The sequence below is a fragment of the Rhinolophus hipposideros genome (assembly GCF_964194185.1).
Source record: "Rhinolophus hipposideros genome assembly, chromosome: 3".
Lineage (NCBI taxonomy): Eukaryota > Metazoa > Chordata > Mammalia > Chiroptera > Rhinolophidae > Rhinolophus > Rhinolophus hipposideros.
The window spans coordinates 90,788,160-90,816,122 of NC_138049.1; the positions used below are offsets into that span (position 1 = coordinate 90,788,160).

The 27,963-nt window shown below is 34.4% G+C and overlaps 1 protein-coding gene across 1 annotated transcript; it reads left to right on the plus strand.

Moving 5' to 3' along the window:
- Positions 1 to 10,069: 10,069 nt before the first annotated feature.
- Positions 10,070 to 27,629, plus strand: CRISP1 (cysteine rich secretory protein 1; the record flags this gene model as incomplete). The annotated part of the gene is made up of 7 exons (XM_081042254.1): positions 10,070 to 10,129; positions 13,740 to 13,868; positions 17,120 to 17,210; positions 18,276 to 18,424; positions 19,649 to 19,746; positions 21,507 to 21,595; positions 27,505 to 27,629. 7 exons carry the CDS (start codon positions 10,070 to 10,072, stop codon positions 27,627 to 27,629), a joined length of 741 nt encoding a protein of 246 aa, XP_080898380.1.
- Positions 27,630 to 27,963: the final 334 nt, after the last annotated feature.

Consider the following 27,963-nt stretch of genomic DNA (forward strand, 5'->3'; position numbering starts at 1 on the left):
AGATGGCGCCAATAATCCTTGCCTCTTGTTGTTTATCCCCTTGTGTAATCTCCTTAATTGAATCAGGACTAGTCTCTGTGGCGAATAAAATAGTATAGTGTGTGACTTCCCACTCTTTGTCATAAAAGGTATTCCAGTTTCTTGTGCCTTTGGATCACTTGCTGGGGGTAAATAACTGCCCTGTTGCAAGAACATTCACGTATCCCTGTGGAGAGGCCAATCAGGAGAGCAACAAAAGGGTCCCACCAACAAACAGAACTAGTCAGCAAATCATAAGTATGAGTCAATTTGGAAGCAGTTAAGTCATCAGAGAGATAAAGGCCTGTAGCCTACAGGGGACTGTGTCTGACTGCAATCAATGAGACACTCTGGGCCAAAACTGCTTAGTTAAGCTGTTCCCACATTCCTGATCCCCAGAAATTGTGAGAGGCCATGTTTATTGTGTTAAGCAAAGCTTCACTTTGGGATACTTTATTATGGAAAGTAAAGACTAAAATTAAAGTAAATACAAGAATATGTACTGAATTTCATTTGAGATTATGGAAGTGAAGGGGAACAGAATTCACCACCCCAAAATATGTCACTTTGGCAGGTGGATTGTTTTAAGCAGAAGGTAATTAAGGCCCAGCAGATTCAGGAAAAGCTTTTTACCTCTCCCTTAACTGCCTAAAAAAAAAATTAAATAGGGGGTTTGTACCAGGAGGAGAACTAATACCAGAAATAACTTTTTTTATCAGAAAGTCTTATCTACATGGCAGGGCAAACATTTCTTTACCAAATATCTGTCTTCCTGTGAATTGTCTTCCTCCCCTTTGAAACCTCAAACCCTTACCTCATTCTCCTTAGCTCAGGGTGATAGAAAACCCTCAATTTCCTGACAGCGTATGAGTCTCATATTTTTATAGGGCTTCCATAAGGTATGAAGTTTGTTTTTCTCCTGTGAATTTGTCTTACATCAACTGAATTATTAAACCAACCAAAGAACCTAGAAGGGAAGAAGGGAAAAGCTTTCTGTCCCTGCAAAAGCTATAAATTGTAGGACAAGAGGAGAAAAAATCTCCAAGTGTCATGATGTTCAGGAATTTTCTTCGAATTTGAAAAATTACTTTGAATTTATTCTGTGTGGGACAGATATTCTAATTTCATAGGGTTTAGACACTTTTTAGGTGGATAGGCCCAAGGTTCCAGGCAAGTCGAGAGTTGTTGAGGCCTTGCAACATAGAGGACTTTGCAACATAGGCACCATTTACCAAGGGGTACAAGAAGCAATCAGCCTCAAGTGGTTGACTTGTCAAGAGTTGTTGAAACCCAGAGTCCTTATAGATGTGATTAAATTTAGTTTTGAATTCTAGCTCTAGAAATCTCTCTCTCTCTCTCTCTCTCTCTCTCTCTCTCTCTCTCTCTCTCTCTCTCTCTCTCTCTCTCTCTCTCCCTCCACATATAGGTCTCCAATAGACTTTCCCTTGGGTAATCAGCAACTCCCAAGGCAACAGAGGACAGTAGCAGAGACCTAATGGACCTAATGATCACAAGGTCAGGACCTCTGGCAGATTAAAGACAAGATCTTGACCTAAGACCTTGGTCTAAGTTTTGTTTCAGCTTCTGAGCCCTAAGGTGTAATGACGCCCTGGCTACTTTCCCATGAAACCAGAAAGAGGGACAGCAGAACAGACCTCAGAACTGTCCTCAAGGCCTGAAGAAAGGATTCATTACTCTTACCTCACCTCCAACTAATCAGCACCCAGTTGCCCTGTATAATCTGTAGCCTAGTACTTACCATCCAGGAGGTTGGGCTTTTGAGCATTAGCTTTCCATTCTCCTGGATGGTACCATTCATAATAAAATAGCCAATCTTTCTCCACTGCCATTCTTAGTGTTTATTATTTGGCTCTGCTAGTGCCAAGTGGATGGAACTCTTTCTGTTTGATAACATTACTAGGTTGAATCTTGCTCTCAGGATGTTACAGCCATAATGTATGCAACTGTTTTTGTACAAGTGTCATTTTCAAATTATGTTTAACACATAGATGCTGGTTTCTTCCTTCACAGTGTTTATATGTTTGTGTTTTCTAAATTTTTTTACAGCCAACCTCTAGATAAATAATTGATTTTTTTTAAAGTGTTTATTTGAAATGCATGTATTTGAACAAATTTGATAGCTTACAAACACATTAGTCTCCAACTATCTCCTAAGGGTTTGCTGGGATAGTTCCAATCAAAAATATTCTATCATGTTGTTATATCATATGTTAGACCAATGTGTCTTGATTTTTGGTTTTAGAAAAAAAAAGCCACTGCAGATCATTTCTTACTATGTTAAGAAGCTTAAACATAAAAAGAACAATGTATGAAAATAAGAGAGATGTGAACAGAAGCAGCCAACTGGCATCCATTGCTGGGGCTCGCATGCAAATCAAGTTATCCTTTGCTTTCCAACACTTTCTAATTTTTTAAAAAACCATATTTGAGGCTGGATAGCAACTCTATATGAAGACATCAGTGATATAAATATGGACAGCATTGTGTTGGGTAGAGCAATGCCAGGAATTGACAGGACCAACAGATAAAACCGAAGCAATTAAGTTTCCACAAACACTTGACTTGGTGTTGAATCAACACTCTTCTTGATAAACAGCAGTGTAGCAAGACATAAATGACAAATCTTACATTTCCAATATATAAACCATGCTGGTTTAATGAAGTAACAGAATTCTTTTCCAGCTTTGTTTTTACAATGTGGGAGAAAAAATAGGTTGCTCAGTAATTTGAGAGTTTTACTTCAGATATCATGTAAAATTCTTTTTCTGCAAAATTTTAAAGGATGTATAGGTGAGCTTTGGCATGCTTCCAGCTTAATACCACTCCCCTCCAACAACAACAAAATTCTTACGACTAGAGGTGAGCAATTTTTGGATGACATTTAATTCTCTTTTCCCACAGACATTTTTCCAGGCACTCATTAAGAAATCTTTGGCAAAGCCAGAAAACTCTATCTCAAGAGCCTCCAATCTTTCTGTTATTTCTTTATTCCATATCCCCCACTGCAACACATAACACAAAATAACTCATGGCTACACATTTTTTTTTTAATTTATTTGGCTACACATTTTTTATCTTATTTTGTTTTGTTGTCTTGAATATTTTCAATTGACCTTTCTCAGGAAAGATCTGAGAATTTTTTTTTTAAATTAAATAATAATGTCTTCTTTCTTCCAAAGAATAAAGGCATGGTCTACAATCGGGGAAAGAAAGAAGAAGAAGATACTAGCAAGCCATGTAGATAGAGACTTCAATATAAATGGCAATTCACTCATATATATAGACATTTCCCAAGTATTCAGAATAATAAAATAAATAAAAATCATCTCATTTTACCTGGTTTCAGAGTGATTTTTCTACACTCACATGTGATTTCTGTCTGTGAGACAATTCCTTTCTTTGCTTTAAAAGTTCTATTTATTTCTCATCATCTAGCTCAAATGACATCTGGAGTATTTATTATTTTACTATTTAGTATTTAATATAAAATGATTTTAGTAATTCCAGACTTTTCACTTGCTCCCACATTACTTCTGGACAAATTTGTATCAGAATGCTCTCCCCATATTGCAAGTAGTTTTCCTTTTGAACAAGAAATTCCTTAGGAAAATGGACTCTTTATCTTTTTTTTTTAACCCAGAATACGAAGTGTCTAGTATTTATAGTGCAGTTGCCATAAATGTACTGTATGCACTATATGCTAGATACTAGATTGAAAACATCATGACATTGTGGTTTATATGCTTGGTTAGTCTATGTATCCTCAGTGCTCAGAACAGAGCATGGTCCATATTAATATCTCAATAAATATTTATTGAATAAATGCATGCGTGCGTGTAAGAAAGCTGATAAATTGCTACTCTCTTCTGGGCCATGGGGTCACCTTCCCTTGCAGAGCTTTTGCTGTCTGATTGTGGCTCCACTGAATCATGCAGCAAATCTTTGCAGCTTGTTCCAAATGTGAACATTTGAGAACACGGAGGTCTATTGAAGACGTTGCCTAAATTACAAACTAGAAATGAATCCACAATCATGACTTGGAATCTTCACGGGCTCTAAATTTGTTCTGATTATTATGTTTTCATACCTCTATCTGCTCTAAATTCCTGGCTATCTTATAAGCACTGACTTCCTCATAGAACAAATCTTCCTCGAGCTGTGCTGTTTAAAGGTAAGAGCACACTATATAGCCTTATATAGGGTTCTCATCAGGACACTGAATTTTACAGACTGTGCACTTAGGTGAGTTATACAATGTCTTTAAGTGTCAGTTTACTAATTTGAAAAGTGAGATTCATGATAAATGACTATGTAATAGCATCATTATAATGTTAAATAAGAGATTATGTGCCGTCTTAACACCACCCCTTATAATCTAAAAGTAAATTTAGCTATTTCTATGCTTTTAATGAAGGCATTAATAAACTTAAATATACTATACAAACGTAAAGCAATATTACTTAATTAGATCATTTCCATAAACTTCTTGTAGAAGGGCTTAGAAGAAACTATTTTTCATGTGGGGCTGATTACCATGTAGTTATATAGAACTTAAAGTGCCAAGGTAGGCATATTTTATTTCATGAACTAAGTGATACTTCCAACAAAACAGCCAGCCAGCCATATTCAAACAGGCAGTGGCCCTGTCTTTTTTACAGCTGAAGGAAGGCTAGTTTCACATTTCACCTTTAGGGAGTTGCCAAGCATTTCATGGATTGTCATAAATCAGGTAGCTGTACACAGGAATCTGTTTCCGTATTCCATTATATTTCATTGGTTCATTCTTGTGCCACTAGTACTCTGTCTTAATTACTATAGCATTATCATATATCTTGATTCCTGGTAGTATAAGTCATCCAGCTTTGTTCATTTTCCATATCTCATCAGTGCTGAATCAAGCTTCTAGTAGGAAATAATTTCATTATTAATGACTTTGGGATGACTGGAATTTCTTAAATAGGATGGACACACACATGCACATACACACACACACATACATAACACAAGCATTAACCATAAAGAAAGCTAAACTGGACATATTTAAATTAAGAACTTCTGTTTAACAAAAGATACAATTAAGAGAGTTCAAAAAGTAAGCTACAGACTAGGAAGATATTTGCAATATATACATTTGGCAAATACTTCATATCAAGAACATATAGAGAATTCCTATAAACCAATAGGATACAGACAGTCAACCTAATTACAACAGTGGGCAACAGGTTTGACAGAGACTTCACAAAAGATGGTAACAAAGTGGCTGATAAACATGTGGAACTGTATTCAATATCATTAGACAAATACAAATTGAAAACTGTGATGATACACTATTTCATAAACATAATGGATAATTTTTTTAAAAAGACTGAGAATACCATGTATGGGTGAGGATATGAAGCTGGTGGAAATATACAAATACATATTTTTATAACTCCTTTGGAAAAATATTTGACAGTACTACTGAAGCAAAGCTTATGTATACAATTGATCCATGTATATCCAAAAAGAAAGTGAAAAATAATATGTACAAAAAAACATATGGATTCACTGTTCATAGAAGGTTTATTCATAACAGCTCTAAACCGAAAACAAACAAAATGTTCATTAACAATAGAGTAGGTAAGTAAATTATACTGTCTGCGTAAAGTAGAATAGTCATTAACAAAACTGAACTTACCACGCAACATGGATGAATCTTATAGGCATTATATTAAGTGAAAGAGGTTAGATACCAAAAAAAAAATTTAATTTATTTATATGAAATTTCCAAATGGATAGAAGTAACCCATAATTGTAGAAATCAGAATGGGAGTTCTGGGAGTTACTGACTGGAAAGAAGAATTAGGGACCTTCCTGGGTGCTGGAACTATTACATATACTACTTTTGGTGGTTGTTACACAGGTGTATACATACTTACAAATTTATCAATAAGTACACCTAAGATTTATGTACCTTACTACTTGTAAGGTATAACTTAGTAATTTTTTAATTGACAAATTCGCTGAGGCAAAGAAGATAAAGAAAATTAACAATATATTCCTTGTAGTGTCCTTCCTTCTGAATTCTTTGGTTAAGGCAAGGAAGGGACTGTTCTTCATGTATGTGCTTTCTGAGCCCGTCATGTTCTAACAATCTAATATATGAGAATGCACATCCAAGGGCATGCCAGAAGGTAGTACTCAATTCTCCTTGGTCTTTCCTCTTACTAAATATAACTTGCAAATATCCATGTTCTGCTTATATAGTAATAAAAATATAACCTGAAACAAACACAAGGAAAATAAATTTAAATAGTGTGTCAAGTTTTTAGTATTGTCATCTGAAAATATTTTAAGAGTTTTGGCTTAAAATTTCCTCTTGTGTATAAAATTATGTTAAGTTGGGATTGATGGTAAAGCCAAAGAGGCAATACTTCTGCTGCTTCTGTAATACCTCTGTTCAAAGAGCTGTTTACCTGAATACAAGCACGTACAATCCTTAGGTTGAAGTGACCTTAGTTCCTAAATTTGCAGTCCTCCGTACACTGGAGAACCATCTAGACTATTGTGGAGACTTGGCCGTGGCCCAGGCCCTGGGACTAACTAATCCTGTCATAATTCTCCAGTGAATAAGTCTCAGTTAGGGTCCCCAGAGTCTCTTACCCTGGGCCCACTTATTTTTCCAACCCCACAACCTCCATTCAACTTTTAAGTTATGCTCTCCTCCAATTCTAATCTCTATGTCTGCACCTTTGTTATTTCTACAGGATTCACTGTTTGTCAAAATCTCTGCCTATTGCCTGATGTTTTCCATCCTTTTAGCCCCACCTTCTGACTCTCTCTCTGATGATTATCCCAGAGCCCAAAAACTGTACTTCCATAATAGTTCAGGGTCGACAGTGATACCTTCATAATTACCTGGACTCAATCTTCATTTTAAAATGCTTAACATACTATTGATGATACCCAAATATTAACCTGTATCTTCATGTTTTGCCCCAGTTGCTCCAAGTGGATATTTGAACCTTAAGTAAAAAAAAGATTATCCTTTTATTTTCCTTGTAGCCTCTTTTCTCTGATGAGTTTTAGGTTGAATGTACACATGCCACCTATACATAGACCCAAAGCCAAAACTTGGGCTCAAAAATTTGAGGCTCCTATTTTAGCACTTACACTCCAGCTTAGCTGCTCTTAACTTTGGCCAATCAAAGTTCTTTGGAAGACTCAAAATTCTAAGGAAACTCTAATTCCAGTTTACACTAATTGTCAATAATCACTCTCAAGAGGTCATGATAAATTTTCTTGTGGTTGCTTTCAATTCTTGCACAGGATATAAATTCTGGCATTAAATCACCAATACACAGCATTGCATTAAATTCCATATCATTAAAAAAAATGCTTTTACACCCACTATGACAGAAGAAAGATATATCTGAATGTAAAATATCCAGGTTATATTTCCAATAATGTGGGTGATACTATATGTTTTCAAAGGCCTCCTACAGGAATTTATTACAATTCATTTATAAAATATAGTATGCTTTCAAATTTGGATTATGAAGCCCATTAAGCAGATTGCAGCATTCTGTAGAGAATGGTATATTTAACTCAAAAGAGCTGGTTGTATCATGCAGTCCTATGAATTTGAATGAATATGTATCTCCAAACTATTGGATTTCATTCCAAACAAAAGCAGTTGATTTTTATTCCAAACAAAAAGAATTTGTGAATTTATCAGTATCATAGATAATAGGAGACCCTAGGATAAAACACTAATACTTTAACTCCAGGATCAGTATGACTCTTATTATATCACATTCTATTAAATTAACATACTGTGTATGTATGCATGTGTGAAATAGCCAATTTTTTCAACTGCACACAAATAATTTTTTTTATTAAATATCTTACCCACCTATTATATATCACATACACTTAGAAGTAAAATTAGACTTATACCATCGTAAAAGAAAAAGTCCAAAGATTTCCATCGATTTTTAATTCTGGAGCTCAAACCTTATGGCAATTTATGGAAAAAAAATCCTAAAAATGGCTGGTTGTGTACTCATAATGTATTTATAATAATGTTACTTATAGAGAAAAATATTAACAGTGTAAAACAAACTTTAGCAAAAATCTTACTAGGTAAATTATAAGTTATCCACATTATCAAAATAATGCTCATAATTAGTATATAATAACAGTAGAAATTTTGGGGAAAATAGCATACAATATTTTATGTAAATTATGTGTTTATATGTAAATCTAAGTACTGAATTTGTACATAAGGGAAAAAAAATACTTAAAAGACAAAATCTAAATTGTCAATGCCAGTTGTTTAATTGGTCTGAAACAGGTAAAATTTTGGTATTTCTTAAACTTTTTAGAGGAGCTTATTTGAGGTATAATTGAGGTACATGTGAGGTACATGTTAGGGTATACCCATGAAAACATCATAACGATTAAGACAATAAGTATATACACACCCCCAAAATTTTTACCTCAGAAAGTGCAGCAACATAAGTTATAGACTGCCTCATAACGTGGACTAACTTAAATAGCAACACTTCATTGTACCAGTGTGTATTTGTATATATACATAAATATAACTATAATTTTATATAAATTATATAAATTACTATATGTATACTATATAGTGGGAGGTAGTAAATACTAATGTGTGCGTGTATATAAATCTACTATATTTTAGAAGATCTTTTTTATTTTATTATTTCTTCAGTTAACTTGGAAATAATGATCTGCCTTACAAGATTTTTAGAGGATTGAGTAAGGGAATGAGATACCTATTTCATCATCTATTTCACTGCATTAGTATAAATCTAAAGGTTTGAGAGTATGTGATATTTTTGAAGGGAGAAAGAGAGAAAGGGAAAGAAAGAGACAGGTATTAAACAGTAAAGGAGAGAATGTTCTCAGGTATATGTTCCCTGAGAAAACTGATTTACAAAACTCCCCTGACACCAAATATGTTTCGCAGTGGGCAGGGAAAGCTTGAGAGCAATGGCAAAACCACATCATGTGTATTATGCTGCCCAAATCATTTAATCTGCTCTTTGAAGGTTTTCCTTAAAATGAGAACCAAATAGTTAGCCTTTTTCACTTATCATACAGCCAGATGAGTTCAGAAAGAATCTAGGTAGATTGTGAAAAGAACCAACCAAACCTAATAATCTATACTTCTGAATATCCTAGAGTCAGCAACCTCTATCAAATAGAAATAAAGGAGAGGGTGTGTATTAGCTCTGATTTGCTTGACTCCCAATGACAAACTCTTTGCAGAGTGATCAGATATTACAGAGTATCTCTAAATCATGCACAGGAATTACTAGTACCAAGGTCATAGCTCTTCTCTACATGCCATAGGGAATTCAAATCTAATCTTGTTTTTATATTAGAGTCCTGTTGTTACTATAACAAAATATAAACGTAGTGTCTTATACCAATACAAATCTATTATCTTACAGTTCTGGAAATCAGAGGTCTAAATGGCTGTCACTGGGCTAAAATCAAGATGTAGCAGGGAGATACTATGGAAGAATCCATGTCCTTACTTTTCCCTACTTCCAGATGTCGCCCTTATTCTTTGGCGTGTGGTTGCTTCTTCTATCTTCCAAGTCAATATGGCTTGTCAAGTCTTTCTCATGATCCATCACTGACATTGCTTCCCTCTTCCACATTTAAGTACCCTTGTGATTACGTTGAGCTCACATGTATAACCTGGGATGATGTCCCTATTTTAAAATCAGTCGATTATCAGTTTGAATTCCATCTGCTACCTTAATTCTCTTTTGTCACAGAATGTAACATATTTAACCGTTCCAGGGATTAAGACATTACATCTATCATTCTTCCAATCACACTTCTGTCTTCTCCTCTTGATAACTAACATATTAAACCTTGTTCTAATTCAGCAGGTCACTTTTTTGCAGAAAATGAAAATGTATGTAAAAGTGGTTAAAAAAAAAAAGACTTATTACAAAACTTTATCCCAGGAGTTGGCAATAACCAAAACTTATGTTACTTTTCAGGGATGACAATGCACCACTGCTTGTTTTTGGCTGCTGGCTTTCTGCCTGTTTTGATTATAAGAAGCTATGAGGTTGGTATGCTTCATAATTACTTCCTAGAAAAAAATAAGTGCTAATCCTATAGTAAAACTCACTTTGTTACAGGCACTGTTGTGAGGATGTTACACCCATTACTCACCTAGTTTTCATCACAGCCCTACTAGGCAAGTACTATTCTCAATCCTATATTACAGAGAAAAGTTAAATCACATAATAAAGTTCAGATAACTAGGAAGTGGCAGAGCCTGAAAGTAAACTTAAGTAGTTTAGCTCCATGGGCCATGGAGTTTAGCTACCATAACTACATGGGGGAAAAATACTCTTTTGTTGAGTTTACCTGGGAAAGGTAAGTATTTAATCAATACCCAAACTGAGCTACCTGCTCTGTGATTAGAACAAGATTTTAACACATCAGAATTGAATATAAAATGAAAGGTGTTAACAGCAAGGAGAGAAGTGTGAGGAGCTATTAGCAATGAAATAAATATATGAGGCCTGAATCTCATTAATTATTAAAAACAAGAAGTGCAACAGTCAGAAGACAGCAACAAAACACTCAATGGGATAATAATGAGTAAGTCCCTAATATTTTATACTCACCCAATATGTATCCCTAAATAACCTCAATGATATGTAGAAAATATTATATTTTTAATGTACCCAAAATATTTTTATTATGAGCTGAAGTCTATAGCTTTGTTATCGAAAATGAGTGGTTTTTATATTTTTTTTGTGCTAGAACAGAGAAGTCAAAATGGAAAGCACTTAATTAATATTATGAACGAAAGAAAATCCATGTGCATTAGTCTACTGCGGTGTGGTTTGGAGCACATTACTCACACCTCTTCCCCAAAGAGAAACCAGGTAGAGCTCTTGTCCAAAACCCTACAATCCTCCTGTAAGCTGGAAATAGAGACTTGAAGAAGACTTCTCCTTCCTTCCCTCTGATTCTCTGCCCACTTTACCCTCCCAATGTGGAGCGGGGATCTTCACACTTCACAGTGAGGAAAAGCTGAGCTGAAGCATAGATAGAGACCATTCCAGAAGAAAAACAAAAAGAAAAAGAAAAAGACAGACAGTGAAAAAGCAGTATTTGCCTTTAAAGCCTAGTTAATGCTAAGCTGGTCTAGGCCACTAAGCCCAAGTTCTGGGAGACAGCCTGACCCAGGTTGCCATGTGAAAGAAGGAATCAACATCATATTTAAAAGCCTAGATCAAAAAGTAGATAGGTAGAACCCCTCCCATTCAAGGGCACAAGAGCGTGATCCAATACTGGCTAAGAATACAAAGGAAAGATACAAAAGAATTGAAGACATTGATAAAACAACATATATACATTGTATAGCTAGATGATTATTGGAACATTTGTATGCAATTTTATAGACAGTTTGCTCACAAAATGAAGGTTTAAGGATTTTTAAATGAAAACAAGAAGATAAGACAAATTAAGTCCCAAATGCAAATTTATCACATAAACTTTAAACATGAATCCCACTTAAACTAAATAAGATGTTCCAATTTGTCCAAAACTGAATGAATAAATGAATGAATAAACAAACAAACAAACAAACAAACACTGTGAAACATATAGACTGACCACCAGGCATGAATGTTATTTTAAACTTCCCTGCAGTGTTAAGAGTTCACGGGGATACCAGGCATCTAACTGGACAGAAATAGTTTTTTACCAAGATGTAAAGTTTTCCCTCAGAATCTGGAAATTTCCATCAGATGTTATAGAATAAAGTCTTTCAAGGAAAAGTATAGGGAGTTGCAATCCAGTTGTTAAGTTGATTTGATCTCATCTGATGTAATTAATGACTTATCTGGTCATTAGGTTAGGTAAGGCCTCAGATCTGAAGGGTAAATTGGCATTGCTTGGTAGAGCAAGCTGAAAGAGCATACCAACTAAGAGACAGGCTAAGGCTAATATTCTGAGGTGGGATGGAAACAGGCACTTTGGACTAACTAAAAGAAAATCACTTTCTAATCCCCTCCCCTTCTCCCTCATCCCCACCCGGCTCCCATCTAGCAACCATAATTTTATATATATATATATATATATATATATATATATATATATATATATATATAGTCACAGGATATGGAGTTCAGCATAGGGAATAGAGTCAATGGAATTGTAATAGATATGCATGATGTCAGAGGGGTAATAGATTGGGGGAGGGGGTTTATCATTTCGTGAGGGGTGAAATGTCTATTACATTGTTTTAAACACCTGAAACTAATACAAAAATAAAAAATAAATAAAAATAAAATGGTTGAAAATCGGGGGGGGGGGAAGGGAAAGAAAAAAAAAAGAAAATCACTGAGATAAAAGCAGAGAACAAACAGTAGGGGAGCATGTCCTGAATAGAGCTTGGGAAGCCAGCAGAGTCGTCATAGCATTTGTGAAAGATTTAGTTCTTCTGTCTAAGACTTGGAAACTGTCAAAGACTTTTAACAGAAAGTGACTCTATTGTCTGTATATTTTGAAATGTTTACTCTGGTTGATGACTGGAGAATGAACTGTGAAAGATTGGAGAGTGAGAGGGAGGTGTAGAGGTGATAGGGCGTGTTCTAATTCTGGAAGGCCAATAGGAGGCTGTAACCACAGTCAATCCAGGTAAATTAAGTCTGAGAGGTAGGAGGAAAATGAAGAGAATGTGTTGTCCCTTACACTAAGAAAAAGACTATTTCTACACTGACAGCTTAGTCAAAGGAGTCCTACTTAGCCAATAGACCAAGTAGGATAAAGATATTAAACAATATGTTGATTTTCATATTGAGCTTGTCGGTGACTTCAATAGGATTTGTTTCAAAAAAGAATACCTCAACTTCGGCACTACTGACATTTTGTATGGGATCATTCTTTATTGATATGAAGTGCATGTGATATATCAGAAAAAAAGAAGCTGCTCTCTATTGCAATGAATGCAACCTAAATATTAGGGCCATTTATTTTTTTTGTCTGTGAATTATTGAATAAAAGGTAAACAAATTTAAAAAACAGTCACAAATTCTGGATTGTTACTGATTTGAATATGATTTTATACTTACATATACAAATGCAAATATTAATGTTTTCTCATATGAATAAAACAAAGATGTAAAATCTGAGTTAAAGACACTTGAGGTTTTGTACTTAATAATGAATCTCTTAGATTAGGTTTTCCCAGACACATATCTTTAAATAAGAAATCAAGTGTAAATGGTTTATGTGAAAAGCAAAGAGCACTTGGAGAAGATATGGTAGGGAATGAGCCAAGGAAAGGAAGTCCGTAAAAAGTATGATATCAAAACATCTTCTACTATGATTCAGATTGCCCAATAAAAAGTGTTTCAACATGGTCCAAAGTACCGATCATACATTAAAAAACCCCAATCACAGAATATCCAGTGCACTATTCTATAGACTTGTATAATGTCAGACTGACATTCAGAAATCCTCAAAACTAACACTGGAGAAATGGAAACTAACATATTGAGACAATGTAAATTTTAAAATGCTGCCGATCATTCTTTATTCAGTGTGGACTATAAATGAATATTGGGTATAGGTCTGCAAGTAACGTATTATACATGAAAAGTTGCACTTAAGAGAAGTAAGACTCATTAATAATATTCTGGTAACAGGCCAAACAAGCAATAGTGACTTATGATACAGTCCGCACTGACTCAGCAACTGTCCAAGGAGAAATTGTTATTCTACATAATACCCTCAGGAGAGGAGTAGTACCACCTGCCAGCAACATGCTGAAAATGGTAAGATTAATTCAACAGCAGCAATAATGATGACAATAGTACATAGTAATGGCGTTTACTGAGCTTTATTAAGTCCTATTCAAAAACAATATACTAAAAGTTTGGTCTTCACAAGCAAACCTATGGCATATCAGAAGAAACAGAGGCCCAGAGGAGGTAAGTAAGTGAATGTCCCCAATCATACAGTTAATAAATGACAGAGCACCAATTCCAACTCAGACAGCCTGGCTTGGTTGACTGCACCTTAAGACAGTACTCCTCGAACTAGAGTGTGCTTCAGAATCAGTGGAAGAACTTGGTACAGCGCAGGGTCCTGGGCCCCACACTCTGAGATCCAGGTGTGGGAGGTCTGGGATGGAGACCATGCCAAGTCCCCAGTCAGTATCGTCAGTAGAGCAAACTTCGTTGAACAAGTTATTGAGGCTTTTCCTAGATGTCTTTATTGGGCAGCAGCCCAGAGACTAGGACACTCATTTGAGAATCCAGATGTTCAGATTCTCAGCCAGGTGATGCTGCCAGGTAAATAAATATTGACAAATCTATTTCCCAGTTCCCTTGAACCCCTTAAAAGGAGACAAAAATTATCTTTCCACTATAAACCTTTTGTGTGAGCAGGCTAGGTGTTGTAAAACAAAACAAATTTAAGGAGGTCTCAGATAATGAGCCTCACAAATGTTACCTCACAGAAATATCACTTAGGTTTTTGGGAAACCTTATCCTGGTTCCTTGGGCTGGCCTAAAGTAGTCAGGGCTAGAAATAGTGCAAGCTCTGGAGGGTGATTCTAAGGGATAGCTTTCTCATGCAAATGATGAAGGAGAGGAAGCAAGTGAATGGAAAAAATGATTTTAAAATTTATCTCTTGGTTACCTTAGAATCCAACACAATAAAAATCAATAGCTATCATAGGCATTATTGCATTGTGAGTGTTGTTGTATCTGACAGGTATATAGTGCGTACTTATCACAGTCATTCTTCTATAACCTTCTTAGATTATTATTTAATTCAATAATTTCATGATTAAATACTGTTATTTCCATTTTACAGATGATGAATCTGAACCTCAGAGAAACAATGCATAGGACATGGATAGGAAGGAAATAATAGAATTACAGTAGGGCTGAAGATCCCATCACAACTGCCAGGCAGAGATTTTCGAGAAAAAAGAAGATAAGTTTCTGTACATTGGGTTAGAACCTGATTAAATAAAGCCACTTGTTAAAACCAGAATTCTTAGCTTTGGGGCAATAACAATAAATAACTCACTTGTGATATTAATCACGGATGTATTACAATAAACAGAGGATCTTATCAACATTAATCAGAGGTAATGTCCTAGAGAGCTTCCTCAAAGAGGTCTGAACAACAGACTATCTGTAATGAATGTTGCAGGTAGTTTATAGGATAAGATAAGCAGACTGAGATGGAGATTAGCATGCAGGATGTTTACTGGGAAACAATGTTCAGATTTACACCTACCTATGGAGGTAGAGAGAGAAGCAGCAATGGGCATAGGGAGAAATTAGGCTATGCTGTCGTTCCAACAGAGGCCTCAGCTAATCCCATGAAAACTATACAACGAACACAAGGCTTCTGAGTTTTCCTGAGTTGGAAGGAGGTGGCCTGGCATTTACATCTAGCTGTTGGATAGGGGTTGCCCCAGGGAAGGGATTATGCTCAAGGATAGGACATTTTTTTTAGTGAGGAGAGATAGCAGAGCTGTCTGTGGGCAGGACTCCCAGTTTAAGAGGAAGTAAGTGCTTCAGTGCAGAAAGGGCCCTTGGTAGCGTGTCATCACAGCATGCACAACAAGCAATCAGCTAGTTAGCCAGATCAGTTCCTGTCTTAGTCAGTTGGTAACCTCGTCATAATAGGCAAGATTTTTTTACTAGTGAGGACAGTGATGGTATTCCTACTGCCAGGAGATCTTAGGCCCTAATGGGATGTGTTGTGTCATCTCTATTTTGTCAGACTTATCCATTACCAACATACAACTTTTCTTAAATAAAATAATCAAACCCTACAAAACTGTGTTTTCACTTTGATCCTAAGCTAATGAGTTACTTAAATTATCTCTCAGTTTACTGAGTTCATCCACCTCAGGTGTATTTCTATGAAACTAACACAGATAACAGCATGCACATATACTAGGCAAACTTTTTTGATGCCAGGAAGTATACTGAAAATCTAGGTTAGAGTGCCATCCAAAAATTATTCTAAAGAGTGGCTGAATGTTTTATGGAAAATTCTACTGCAAAACACAAACTCCACAACTTTTGCTGGCAATGTGTTGGACACAGATATTGTGACAGTCTTTTAAATGGATGTACACAATATGGAGGAAAGAGTGTTAGGGAGAGTATTTGTCACAGAGGCCCGTAACTAGTGATACAGACTTTCTGCCTTTCATCTGACTTGGAGATACACCAAACAAAATGTTTCAAGTCAGAACAACTGACATACACTGAGAGTTAAGAGCACACACTCTGGAGCCAGAATAACGCACATTCCAATTCTCTTTTTGCCACTTATTTCTTGTGTCATATTGAAAAAGCATGCAACATCTCTGTTCCTCAATTTCCTCATTTGCAAATGAGGGTAATAATAGTATTTCCTTTGTAGAGTTGCTATGGGTAAAAATGAGAGAATTTACATATAGCATTGGTAACAGGTCCCGGTATGTAGTATTAGCTATAATTTTTTTATTGTTCATAATTTTATATGGAGATATGTGACACTGTACTTGTTTCTAATCACAGCCATCATTTATTTATTGAGCATGTAGCATAAGATTTATCACACATAACAATTATATTGTAAGAATTATCATATTATAACTTTTGAACAAATTATTGGGTACGAATTCTGGGTTATATTCTATAGATGAAGAAACTGAGAGTTAAAGAAATTAAATAATATGTCAGAGGTAAAACTACTAATAAATCATAGGAAGGATTTTTAACCCTGGTTTGTTTTACTAGAAGCATTAGTCAGCGACTTTAATACTTCTGAGAGACAAAGCTGCATCTGGACTTTATTACCAAATTTGTATGGTGTGCATTCAAGGGCTAAAACAATGAATTGAAAATTTTGTCTTTCTCTTCCAACCAAAACATTTAAGAGTAGTGGTGTTATTACAATTATCTGGTACAATTGAGGATATTGCTAGCCTTCGATTTTTAGAAACAATAAACTAGAATCTTATATTGGAAATATTAAGACCATATGTTCGTATGTTACTCTTCCACTGCAGAGTTGGAATAAAGAAGCTGCACAAAATGCCAACATATTGTCAAAGTTTTGTAACTTGGCAGTGAGCAACGCTCTGAAGAGACGAATTACAAGTAAGTATATGTCTATATCATCCACCTTTGTGCTCAAAAGTCCTCAGGGATTGTTAAATAACTTGGAAAGTATAAATGAAGTCATCCAGTCTACATTTACATTTGCCCCATAAATGGCAGTGAACTGTGACCCACTACATTGTCTCATTAATATTAATTTTTTAATCTGGATATGCAAATTTTCAAATTTCAGATTTTTATCATCAGAAGAAAAGAATTAAAACTCTCAGTGTCACAGAGTAATACAATAAGGACTGGAGAGACAGCTGGATAGCTTGACGGTTTCCACATTATGTAGTTATTTCAGCTACCCACAATATCAACATATCTTAAGTTTTAGAGCACTAGTGCAGTTGAGAAGTAAGTTATATTCAACACTACTGAGCTGCCTAGAGAACAATTTTAGGTGCTCAAAAATGAGTCCAATTTGTGGCATTTATATTAGTTAGATCACAGCTAGTTTCCAAAAAAACCAATAGTACTTCCTACACAAGTAGAGATTAATAATATTTATGAGATACTTGTTTATTACAAAATATTTTTTATAATATTAGTGAAGCTTCTATATTTATAGTTAATTGGGCATCATGGACCGATATTGTTGAGCAGGGAATTAGCAATGTGAGTCTTCATCCCTTCTCCAGAGAAAGGCAGATCACTCCAAAATACCATGTTTGATCAAGAGCCCACATCACAAGTGGATGGCTAAATGAGCAAATGTTTATTTCAAGGTCCTTACATGGTGAACACTACCTTTGTGTGGCTATTTTCAAACCATGGACCCTGTTATATCAGCTTAGAAGTGGCAGAGACTATAATGTTGATTGATCTGATTTCCCAGCTGACATATCATTTCCCACTGTCAACTTCTCACCAGACCAGAAGTTCATTCATCAATGAGAAAGATGCCTGCCAACAGAGATCCAACTGAGTTGGCCTCCTCTTATAAGACATTGCTTGGATGACCAATGACAGACACATTTATAAAATAAAAATGAGGGAAGGATCTTTGTAAAATGTTTCCAAGTTTTGGGAGTATGACTCAGATCTTTTCCCTCTTTTCAGATACTTTTTGTGGAGAAAACAAGCATTTGACAACTTATCTTACAACATGGTCAAATGTAATTGGAATCTGGTACAATGAATCTAAATATTTTACGCATGGAGAATGGCCATCAGAGGATGACGACATCAGAGTTGATCATTACACTCAGGTAACCTGTGTACTGACAAATACACACATTGGTTAAGTGACTATAAGCATGTGCGAAAAATAGGTGACTGAGAACCAAGGAAAATCATCCTCCCACTTTTTGCAAACTTACACTCAACCTACTGAGGTCCTCTTATAATTTGCAACACAAGGAAATGTAATTCCCTTAATAGATGGCTTAGGGAAGATGTTTCTTTCTTTACACATCTGATTTCCTGGGAAGTAACAAAATCATAAAATATATCATTTATAAATTACATTTGTAAAGAATGACAATAATAGTGCCTTATAATACAGAGAACCCCTTCTTTCTAGTTTATTTCCTCATGGTAAAATTGTATATAACATATAATAAAACTTGTTATTTTAACCATTTTTAAATTATGTAGCATTAATGTTCAGTGGCATTAACTACATTCAAATTGTTATGCAACCATCACCACACCCATCTCCAGAAGTTTTCATCTTCCTAAACTAAAACTCTGTACCCATTAAACAATAACTTCCCATTCACCCCTCTCCCCTTCCTCTGGCAACCACCATTCTACTTTCTGTCTCTATGAATTTGACTACTGTAGATACCTCAATAATTGGAATTATAAAATATTTATCTTTTTCTGTCTCCCTTATTTCACTTAGCATAATATCCTCAATCCATGTTTATCAATGTTATAAAATGTGTCAGAATTTTATTCCTTTTTAAGGCTGAAAAAAATTCCATTGTATGTATATACCACCTGTTTATTCATTCATCCATCATTAATTAGGTTGTTTCCACCTTTGGGCATTATTATTATTGAGAATAATGTTGCTATAAACATTGGTATACAGATATCTGTCCAGTTATCTGTTCAGTAAATACCATTCCTTCATCTTCCAAATCATTATTCAGCACTATGCTTGTTTTCTGTTGATTAAGTAAAGTTTCTCCTAGGTTTTGATTTTTATATAATCACCAAGCAACCTTTATCATGTTATCTGATTTTCCATATAGGTTTGATAAGAGGAAGAGAATGATCCAGGGTCAATGATAGCCATCAAATATGCATATGTATGTGTATTATCTAAACACCTGGGACTCTTTCTGTTTCTAAGGCTTCCTCGTAAATTTGCTCAAAGTATCCTAAAAGCAAGGGTGTGTATTTTCAATTATAGATAACAACATTCATATTGTAATCATTTGGCAAAATATAAAATTAATAATAAAATAATCTCTATTTTGCAGCTAATTTGGGCTACTTCTTACCTCATTGGCTGCGGAGTGTCATTATGCTGCCATAGAATGTTACCTCAATATCTCTATGTTTGTCACTATTGTCATGAGTACGTATTGTATAGCTTGGTTTCTCGTCGCTTTTAGAAATAGATCTCCCTCATTTAATCTAGTTTCTCAAACATTATTTAAAAAATCAAATAAGTATTTTATTTCAGTCAAACAGAACTTTAGAGATAAAATGCCATTTACCAATTATCTACAGCATTACACACATACACACACACACAGACACTTTTCTTTACATCATATTTTCCTAAATAAATCTATATATCGTAAATAGAATGTTTAAATTCAGAACTATTATCACTAGTCTTGCTATGTGATTCTTCAAGTAATATTAATTAAGGGAAACAAGTCTGAGCTAGCTTAAGCAAAGAAACAAGGGTATTTACTTCAAGAGAGTACTTTTAGAATTCAAGGACAGAAATGCAGAGAAGTATCAAGGATGAACAAAAAAAGCCAGTGTTCTTGTATTTAGCTTTTTAGTGTAATTATTGGTATATGTCTTTTCTTTAGAAATTAAATTTATATGTTATCAACAGTATGAGTAACAATTCCTAAAATAAGTAATCTTGATTGCTTCAGTGAAGGGCAGGTGTATTCCTTTTTCCCCATGGTATTTAACCACTGTCTCCCACGTGTATCGCACAATAAATGATGTTCAATATGAACCAATGAAAATGATTTATTTGATACTATACTATCACATTTACACTTTGAAGTCTCCAATGTAACTATGGATTCAATATATATAATATACTCATTTAATAACTCTAGAAGAGTTATTTCTGGTCTTATTATGTCTTGATTTCAGTAATTAATATGTTGTAATTTTATTATCTATCTAATTAGTGCTGAGGAAAGTAATATCTGCTGCATCTATAATATGTAAATTGTACTAAATCTTTGAAAGGGCCGGTGGTCTGTGGTGAACTTCTGACAATACAAAAAAAAAGTAGAATACATGAAGTTGTGATAGGAGCATTTTCTTGGCCAAAATTTTGGCCAATTATCTGACAAAATGCTTTACAGAATTAAGTAATAAGTTTCTCTTATAGATAAAATTTTAGCAATTTAAATATCAAAGAGAAAATATATATAGAATGTTCTCTCAACAAGCACATTTACTTAATTTTTAAATGATATTAAGTAAGAATCAGCTTTAATCCACATTGTTTTCTTGCATACCTGCTGGTAAACCTGTTTTCTCTGAAATTTCAAATTTCTCATAACTGGAAATTCTCATCTTCGCACTCTTTCCTCCAGCTCTTTAGATTTAGCCTTGCTGATGTACTTTTATTTTTTATAGTATTTCATTTGTTTCTGTGAAGGACACTAACATATCGAGTTTCTTATGACATAATACAAGATGAAATTAAAACATCTCCACTCACTTAAAATATTTCTTAACATTGTTAAGAACCATGCCCTTTTACATGACTGTTTATCAAGTCCTTATGCATGTAAGTAAAAAACGTTTCCTATTGTAAGTGGCTCTAAAGCCCTTCTGCTTCTTAGGACTTGATTCTTCACAGGTCCCAGTCTTGTTAGGACTCGACTGTACAAAGAGGTGCAAACTGCCTCAAAATATTGTTAGGATACCAAAGTTGCCTGTTGTACATTCAAAAATATAAATTATCATCATTGTAAGCCTAGAAATCTTTAACCTGTCTTAAAGATTATTATTGTTTTATATATATGGTTTTCAAAAGTAGTTCTTAAAATTGATTATAAATAGTGAGTAAATTCTATATGCATTTTCCAAACATTAATTTTATCGGACCATTTTTTAACTTGTTTTTTTAAGGGGAAATGAACCTGACAAAAAGAATGAACCTTATAAGAGGGGAAATCCATGTGGAGACTGTCCAAATGACTGTGAAGATAAGCTTTGTAGTAAGTTTCACATCTTGGTTTGCTTAACGTTGATTGTTAATCTGGGAGCCAATTGCCCTTTAAATCAAACATTTTAAAGTGTTTCACTTTCCTATAAATTTCATCTCAATTTCACAGGAAACTCCAACATTACTTGATTTCCCCTCTCCCTCCCCAGAGTGACCATGAAGACCATTGATTACATCTATTGGAATTAAAATTAGAATAACTAGGTATAAACTCAAGTTCCCATCCTAAAACATAAAGACCCTAATAGAAGCACCCTAGATAAAATATTAACATAAGTGTAAATTTTTCTCTGTTCTGTAAAAAGTTTCTGGGTTCTCTTATTATAGCACTGGAATTAGACATTTCACTTTCAGGTTACCAGTATTCTCAGATTGCTTGTTGCTCCATAACTCCCCTCCTGTTTGACCTTGTTATAGCTTGTAATTTCTTACTGAGTGATCCTTATTCTTCCATGTTCCCATTGACACATCGGAAGGTATTACCTGATGGTCACACTGTTCCTTACAATACCTTCTTATATTTCTTAAGTAAATCTTACCTAAGCTTAACTAAATGAGTTTCAATTACCTGTTTATTCCCTTAGATAGCAAAAGTTTCTCCTTGTGGAGTCTCCTGCAAACATATTTTCTCAATCCCTGAGATTAATGTTAATAAAATAAGTTTAATAAGTTTGTGGAGAAATGACAAATCCAGGTAAAATATCCTTCATCCTCAGATTTGGAATGTCAGAAGTTTTATTTTTCTTCACCGGACCAGGCATTCTCTTCGCTTGTAAAACAAGAGAAAAATTATTTCTCAATCTCTCTCTCTCGCTCCATGTATGTGTGCATGTGCATCTGTGTGTGTGTGTGTGTGTGTGTGTGTAATCTTCTCTTTCTCATTCTTCTCTGTTCTTTTTCTCTGTATTTCTCTTTCTCTCACTTTCAACTTTACTTTTTGTACCGCAGTTTTAAAAAGAAATAGAGTTGGAGAAAGATAAAATATGTACTAATTATCTGTGTTAGGGGATATGGAGTAGGTTTTTGTGTCTAAGAGATTAAAATAAATGTCTACAGTAGTATGAAAGGGTAATAAATGTCTACAGTAGTATGAAAGGGTAATAGAAGTAAAATAAGAACGGGAAAGAGAAATATTACTCAAGAAGATTTAACCTATGATGTAGAATGTACATGTCTTGTGCCCTTTACTCTCCTATAAATGCATGAAAAGATGAGAGTTAGAGGATACATATCTAAGATTGAGATACACTAGAGTGCAAACAATGTTCAAAATATAAGACCTGGATGTGCAGATATAATCAATTTAGTACAATTTTAAAAACTTTTATGAAAATAAGGTTCCTACTTATAAAATAAGGGAAATTATGTAAATTAATATAATTTATACTATATATATATAATTTATACTATATATAACTATAGGAAAAGCAGTTCTAAGAGGGAATTCATGACAGTAAATACCTATATTAACAACAAAAGAGAGCTCAAGTAAATAACTTCATTTTATACCTCAAAGAACTACAAAAAGAAAAACAAAGCTCAAATTTAGTAAAAGGAAGTAACAAATATTAGAGGACAAATAAATGAAATAGAGACAAAAAATAGAAGAAAATCAATAAAACTAATAACTGTTTTTTTAAGACAAACAAAATAGAAAAAAAAATATTAGCTACAATTACCAAGAAAAAAGAGAGAGGATTCAAAAAAACAAAATTAGAAATAAAAGAGAAGATACTACAACTGATAGCACATAAATAAAAAGGCTCAAAAAATAAAAAAGACTATCATGAACAATGACAAGTCAACAAATTGGGAAACCTAGAAGAAATAAATAGATTCATTGGGACACACACACGACCTACCAAGACTGAATCATGAAAAACAGAAAATCTAAACCAACTAATTGCTAGTAAGAAGATTGAATCAGAAATCAAAACCTCCCAACAAAAAGTCCAGAACCAGAAGGCTTCACTGCTGAATTCTGCCAAATATTCAAAGAGTCAATGGTTATACTTTTGAAACTCATCTAAGAAATCAAAGAGGAGAGAATATGTCCAAAGTCATTTTTGAGGCCAAAATTAGACTGCTACCAAATTTAGGAGGGTGTACACAGTCCACACAAAAGACACACCTGGAAAACCCTACTCTGGTGACCAGGGACACGAGACCACTGGGCCTACAGGATACCTACTACATAAGGCCAGTCCACTAAGTCCAGGAGATATAGCAGCCCTATCTAATACATAGAAACCAAAGGAAAAGGGAGGCAGCAAAATGGGGAGGCAAGGAAACATGTCCCAAATAAAAGAACAGAACAAACCTACAGAAAAAGAACTAAACAAAATGGAGACAAGCAATCTACCAGATGCAGAGTTCCAAACACTGGTTTTAAGGATGCTCAATGATCTCAGGGAGAACTTCAACGAAGATATAGGAAACATGAAAATGGAGATAGAAAATATTTAAAAAGAACCAGTCAGAAATAAAGAATACAATAACTGAAATGAAGACTACATTCTAAAGAATCAAAAGTAGATGAGATAAAGAGCAGAGGATTGAATCAGCGATTTAGAAGATAAGGTAGCAGGAAACACCAAATCAGAACAGCAAAAAGAAAAAAGAATCCCAAACAATGAGGACAGGTTAAGGGGGCTCTGGGACAACATCAAGTGTACCAACATTGACATAATAAGGATACCAGAAGGAAAAGAGAGAAAGCAAAGAGTCAAAAATTTATTTGAAGGAATAATGATGGAAAATTTCCCTAACCTGGCAAAGTGATTGGATATTCAAGCCCAGGAAGCACAGTCTCAAACAAGATGAACACAAATAGGCCCACACCCAGACACATCATAATTAAAATACCTAAAGTTAAAGACAAAGAAAGACTCTTAAAAGCAGCAAGAGAAAAGCAGTTAGTTACCTAAAAGGGAGCTCACATAAGGCTGTCAGCTGATTTCTCAACAGAAACTTCACAGGCCAGAAGGGATTGGCAAGAAATATTCAAAGTGATGAAAATTAGAGACCTACAACCAAGATTACTCTACCCAGCAAAGCTGTCATTTAGAATTGAAAGACAGATAAAGAGCTTCCCAGACAAGACAAAGATAGTTTATCACTAAAAAAACAGTATTACAAGGTATCTTCGAGAGATTTCTTTAAGATGAAAAGACAAAAAATAAAAAAAACACATGAGTAATAAAATGGCAATAACTACATATCTATCAACAATTATTTTAAATGTAAATGGATTAAGTGCTCCAATCAAGACATAGGGTGGCTGAATGAATGAGAAAACTAGACCCATACATATGCTGCCTACCACAGACTCACTTCAGATTGAAAGACACACACAAACTGAAAGTAAAAGGATGGAAAAAGATATTTCATGAAAATGGAAATAAACATATTTCATTAAAATGGAAATAAAACAAACAGACAAAAAGATTTGAGTAGCAATACTTATACAAAACAACATAGACTTTAAATCAGAGGTTATAACAAGAGAAAAAAAAGGACCTAGTAATGCCATGAGTTGGTATTTATCCAAAGAAACCCAAAACGGACATGTGCATTTATATGTTCATTGCAGCATTATTTATAATAGCCAAGATATGAAGGCAGCCTGAGTGTCCCTGAATGGATGAATGGATAAAGAAGAGGTGGTACATATGTGCATCTAGAATATTATTCAGCCATAAAATAAAGAATGAAATCTGCCACCTGCAACAACATGGGCAGACCTAAAGAGTATCATGCTGACTGTAGTAAGTCAGACAGAGAAAGATAAATGTCATATGATTTAAGTTATAAGTGGAATCTAAAGAAAAAAATAAACAAACAAATGAAACAGAAACAAACTCATATATAGAGACAAGATTTTGATGGTTGCCAGACAGGAGGTGCTTGGGGATGGGTGAAAAAGGGGAAAGGGATTAAGAAGTACAAATTGGTTGTTACAAAGTAGTCATGGGGATGTAGGATATAGCATAAGGAATAGAGTCAATAATATTGTAATAACTGTGTATGATATCAGATGGGTGGTAGATTTATTGGGATGATAGGTGGGTGGGGGTTTGAGGAAAAGGTGAAGGGATTAAGAAATACAAATTGGTAGTTACAAAATAATCATGAAGATGTAAAGTAAAGCATAGTGAATATGGTCAACAGTATAGTAATAACTATGCATAGAGCCAGGTGGGTACTAGAATAGTCAGGGGCATCCTTTCTTAAATTATATAAACATCTAACCATTGTGTTTTACTCCTGAAATTAATATAAAATAATACTGATTGTCAAATGTAATTGAAAAATTAAAAGAGGGGGGAAATTTGAAGGGGGGTAAGAGTTTCAAATTTCCAGGTATGAAACAAATAAATTTGGGGGATGTGATATACAGCATAGGAAATATAGTCAATAATACTGTGATAACATGGTACAGTGTCAGATGGTTGCTGGACTTATCATGGTGATCGCTTCTTTAGGTATATAAATGGTGAATAACTATGGTGTACACCTGAAACTATTATAATATTGTGTTAGCTATATTTTCATAAAAGTCTTTTAAAAATAGATAAAAAACTTGAATGTAAAGCCTGAAACCATAAAACTCCTAGAAGAAAACATGAGGCAATCTCCTCAATCTCGGTATTGGCAATTATTTTTTGGATTTGATACCAAAAGCAAAAATAAAAAAAGCAAAAATAAACAAGTGAACTACATTATACTAAAAAGCTTGTGCATAGCAAAGGAAGCCATCAACAAAATGAAAATGCAACCTCCAAAATGGGAAAAAAAAATTTGTAAATCATATATCTGATAAGGGATTAATATCAAAAGTATATAAAGAACTAATACAACGCAATAGCCAAAATCCAAATAATCCAATTTAAATATGGGCACAGGAATTAAGTAAACATTTATTCCAAAGAAGATACTGGTATGGCCAAGAGGCACATGAAAAGGCACTCAACATCTTTAATCATCAGGGAAATGCAAATCCAAACCACACTGAATTATTACCTCCCACCTGGTAGAATGGCTAGTATCAAAAAGACAAGAGATAACAAGTGTTAGTGAGAATGTAGAGAAAAAAATCCATCGCATATCATATTTCTCCAAAATACTACATAGAAGACAGTGGGATAATGATGGATAACTTATTTAAAGAAATATTGATGTACATATGTGCCTGTTCATAGGCTAGAGTCCACTGCATTGTTACTTAAGGTGATCTCTGGGTAAAGAGATTATTTGAGATATTTTACTATCCTATGTATGGATTTTATATAATTTTTACATTGGCTGTTTATTAATTTTATTCATTAAAAAGAACAATTATAGATGACTCACACTTCCTGATTTCAAAACTTACTACAAAGCTACAGTAATCAAAACAGTGTGGACTGATTTAAAGACAGACTCGTGCCAATGGAATCCAACAGAGAGTCCAAAAATAAACCCTGGCATATATAGCTGGATGTTAATTTTAATAATCCAAAACAACACCATAGCTATTAAAAGATAGAGCATCATCTAAGCAGTCTACAATGAACAAAAGTTTTATCACTTTATAGCTTATAATGATGGTTTCAAAATGACATTGTAATTGATAAAGATGATTCATCTCCAATCTGCTTTGATATGTCCTACCAAAAAAAAAAATTGTGATTAAAGAAACCTGTTAAACTTCAGACCAGACTTTCATCTTCTTTCTTTTACTAACTGACCTTATGTAACTCATTACATGTTTTCCATTCTGATTTGAGTAGCTCATAATAATCTAAACTAATTAGCTACTGTAAATAAATTTTATGTTTGTGTCTTTAAGGAGCTGATGTCTTTCCGCAGGACTGTGACCGTTAGAGACTAATATTGTGTAAACATGCTTTTACCTTTCAGCTAACCCATGCACCTACTATGATGAATTCTATGACTGTGAGACACAAAAGAAGGCAGTTGGATGCAAACACCCATCAGTTAAACGGTGCAAAGCTAGTTGTCTCTGTGAAACTGAGATAAAATAACCTCTGTTATTTACAGGTATAATGTGCTGCTGGGAAAACAGCTGCTGGATTGTATTTTTTTACCTTTGCTTCAGTAGCTTCTGATTAATTTCATTTGGTTAATTATATGTGAGATCCTAAATTTCACTAATCATATATGGGCATCAATGCCACCCACTCTGGTCCTGATACATCCTGGAGTAACATTGTTTGAAACTTTCTTACTGTTGGAGTGAAAGTTCCTGTTCACCACCTGCCTCATACTTAAATCGTGTGATGCATAGTTCTTAGGTTGACATAATTGAGCTGATGGCAGAACTGGGTCGCTGAACAATAACCTATGCTAGAGGAGGGC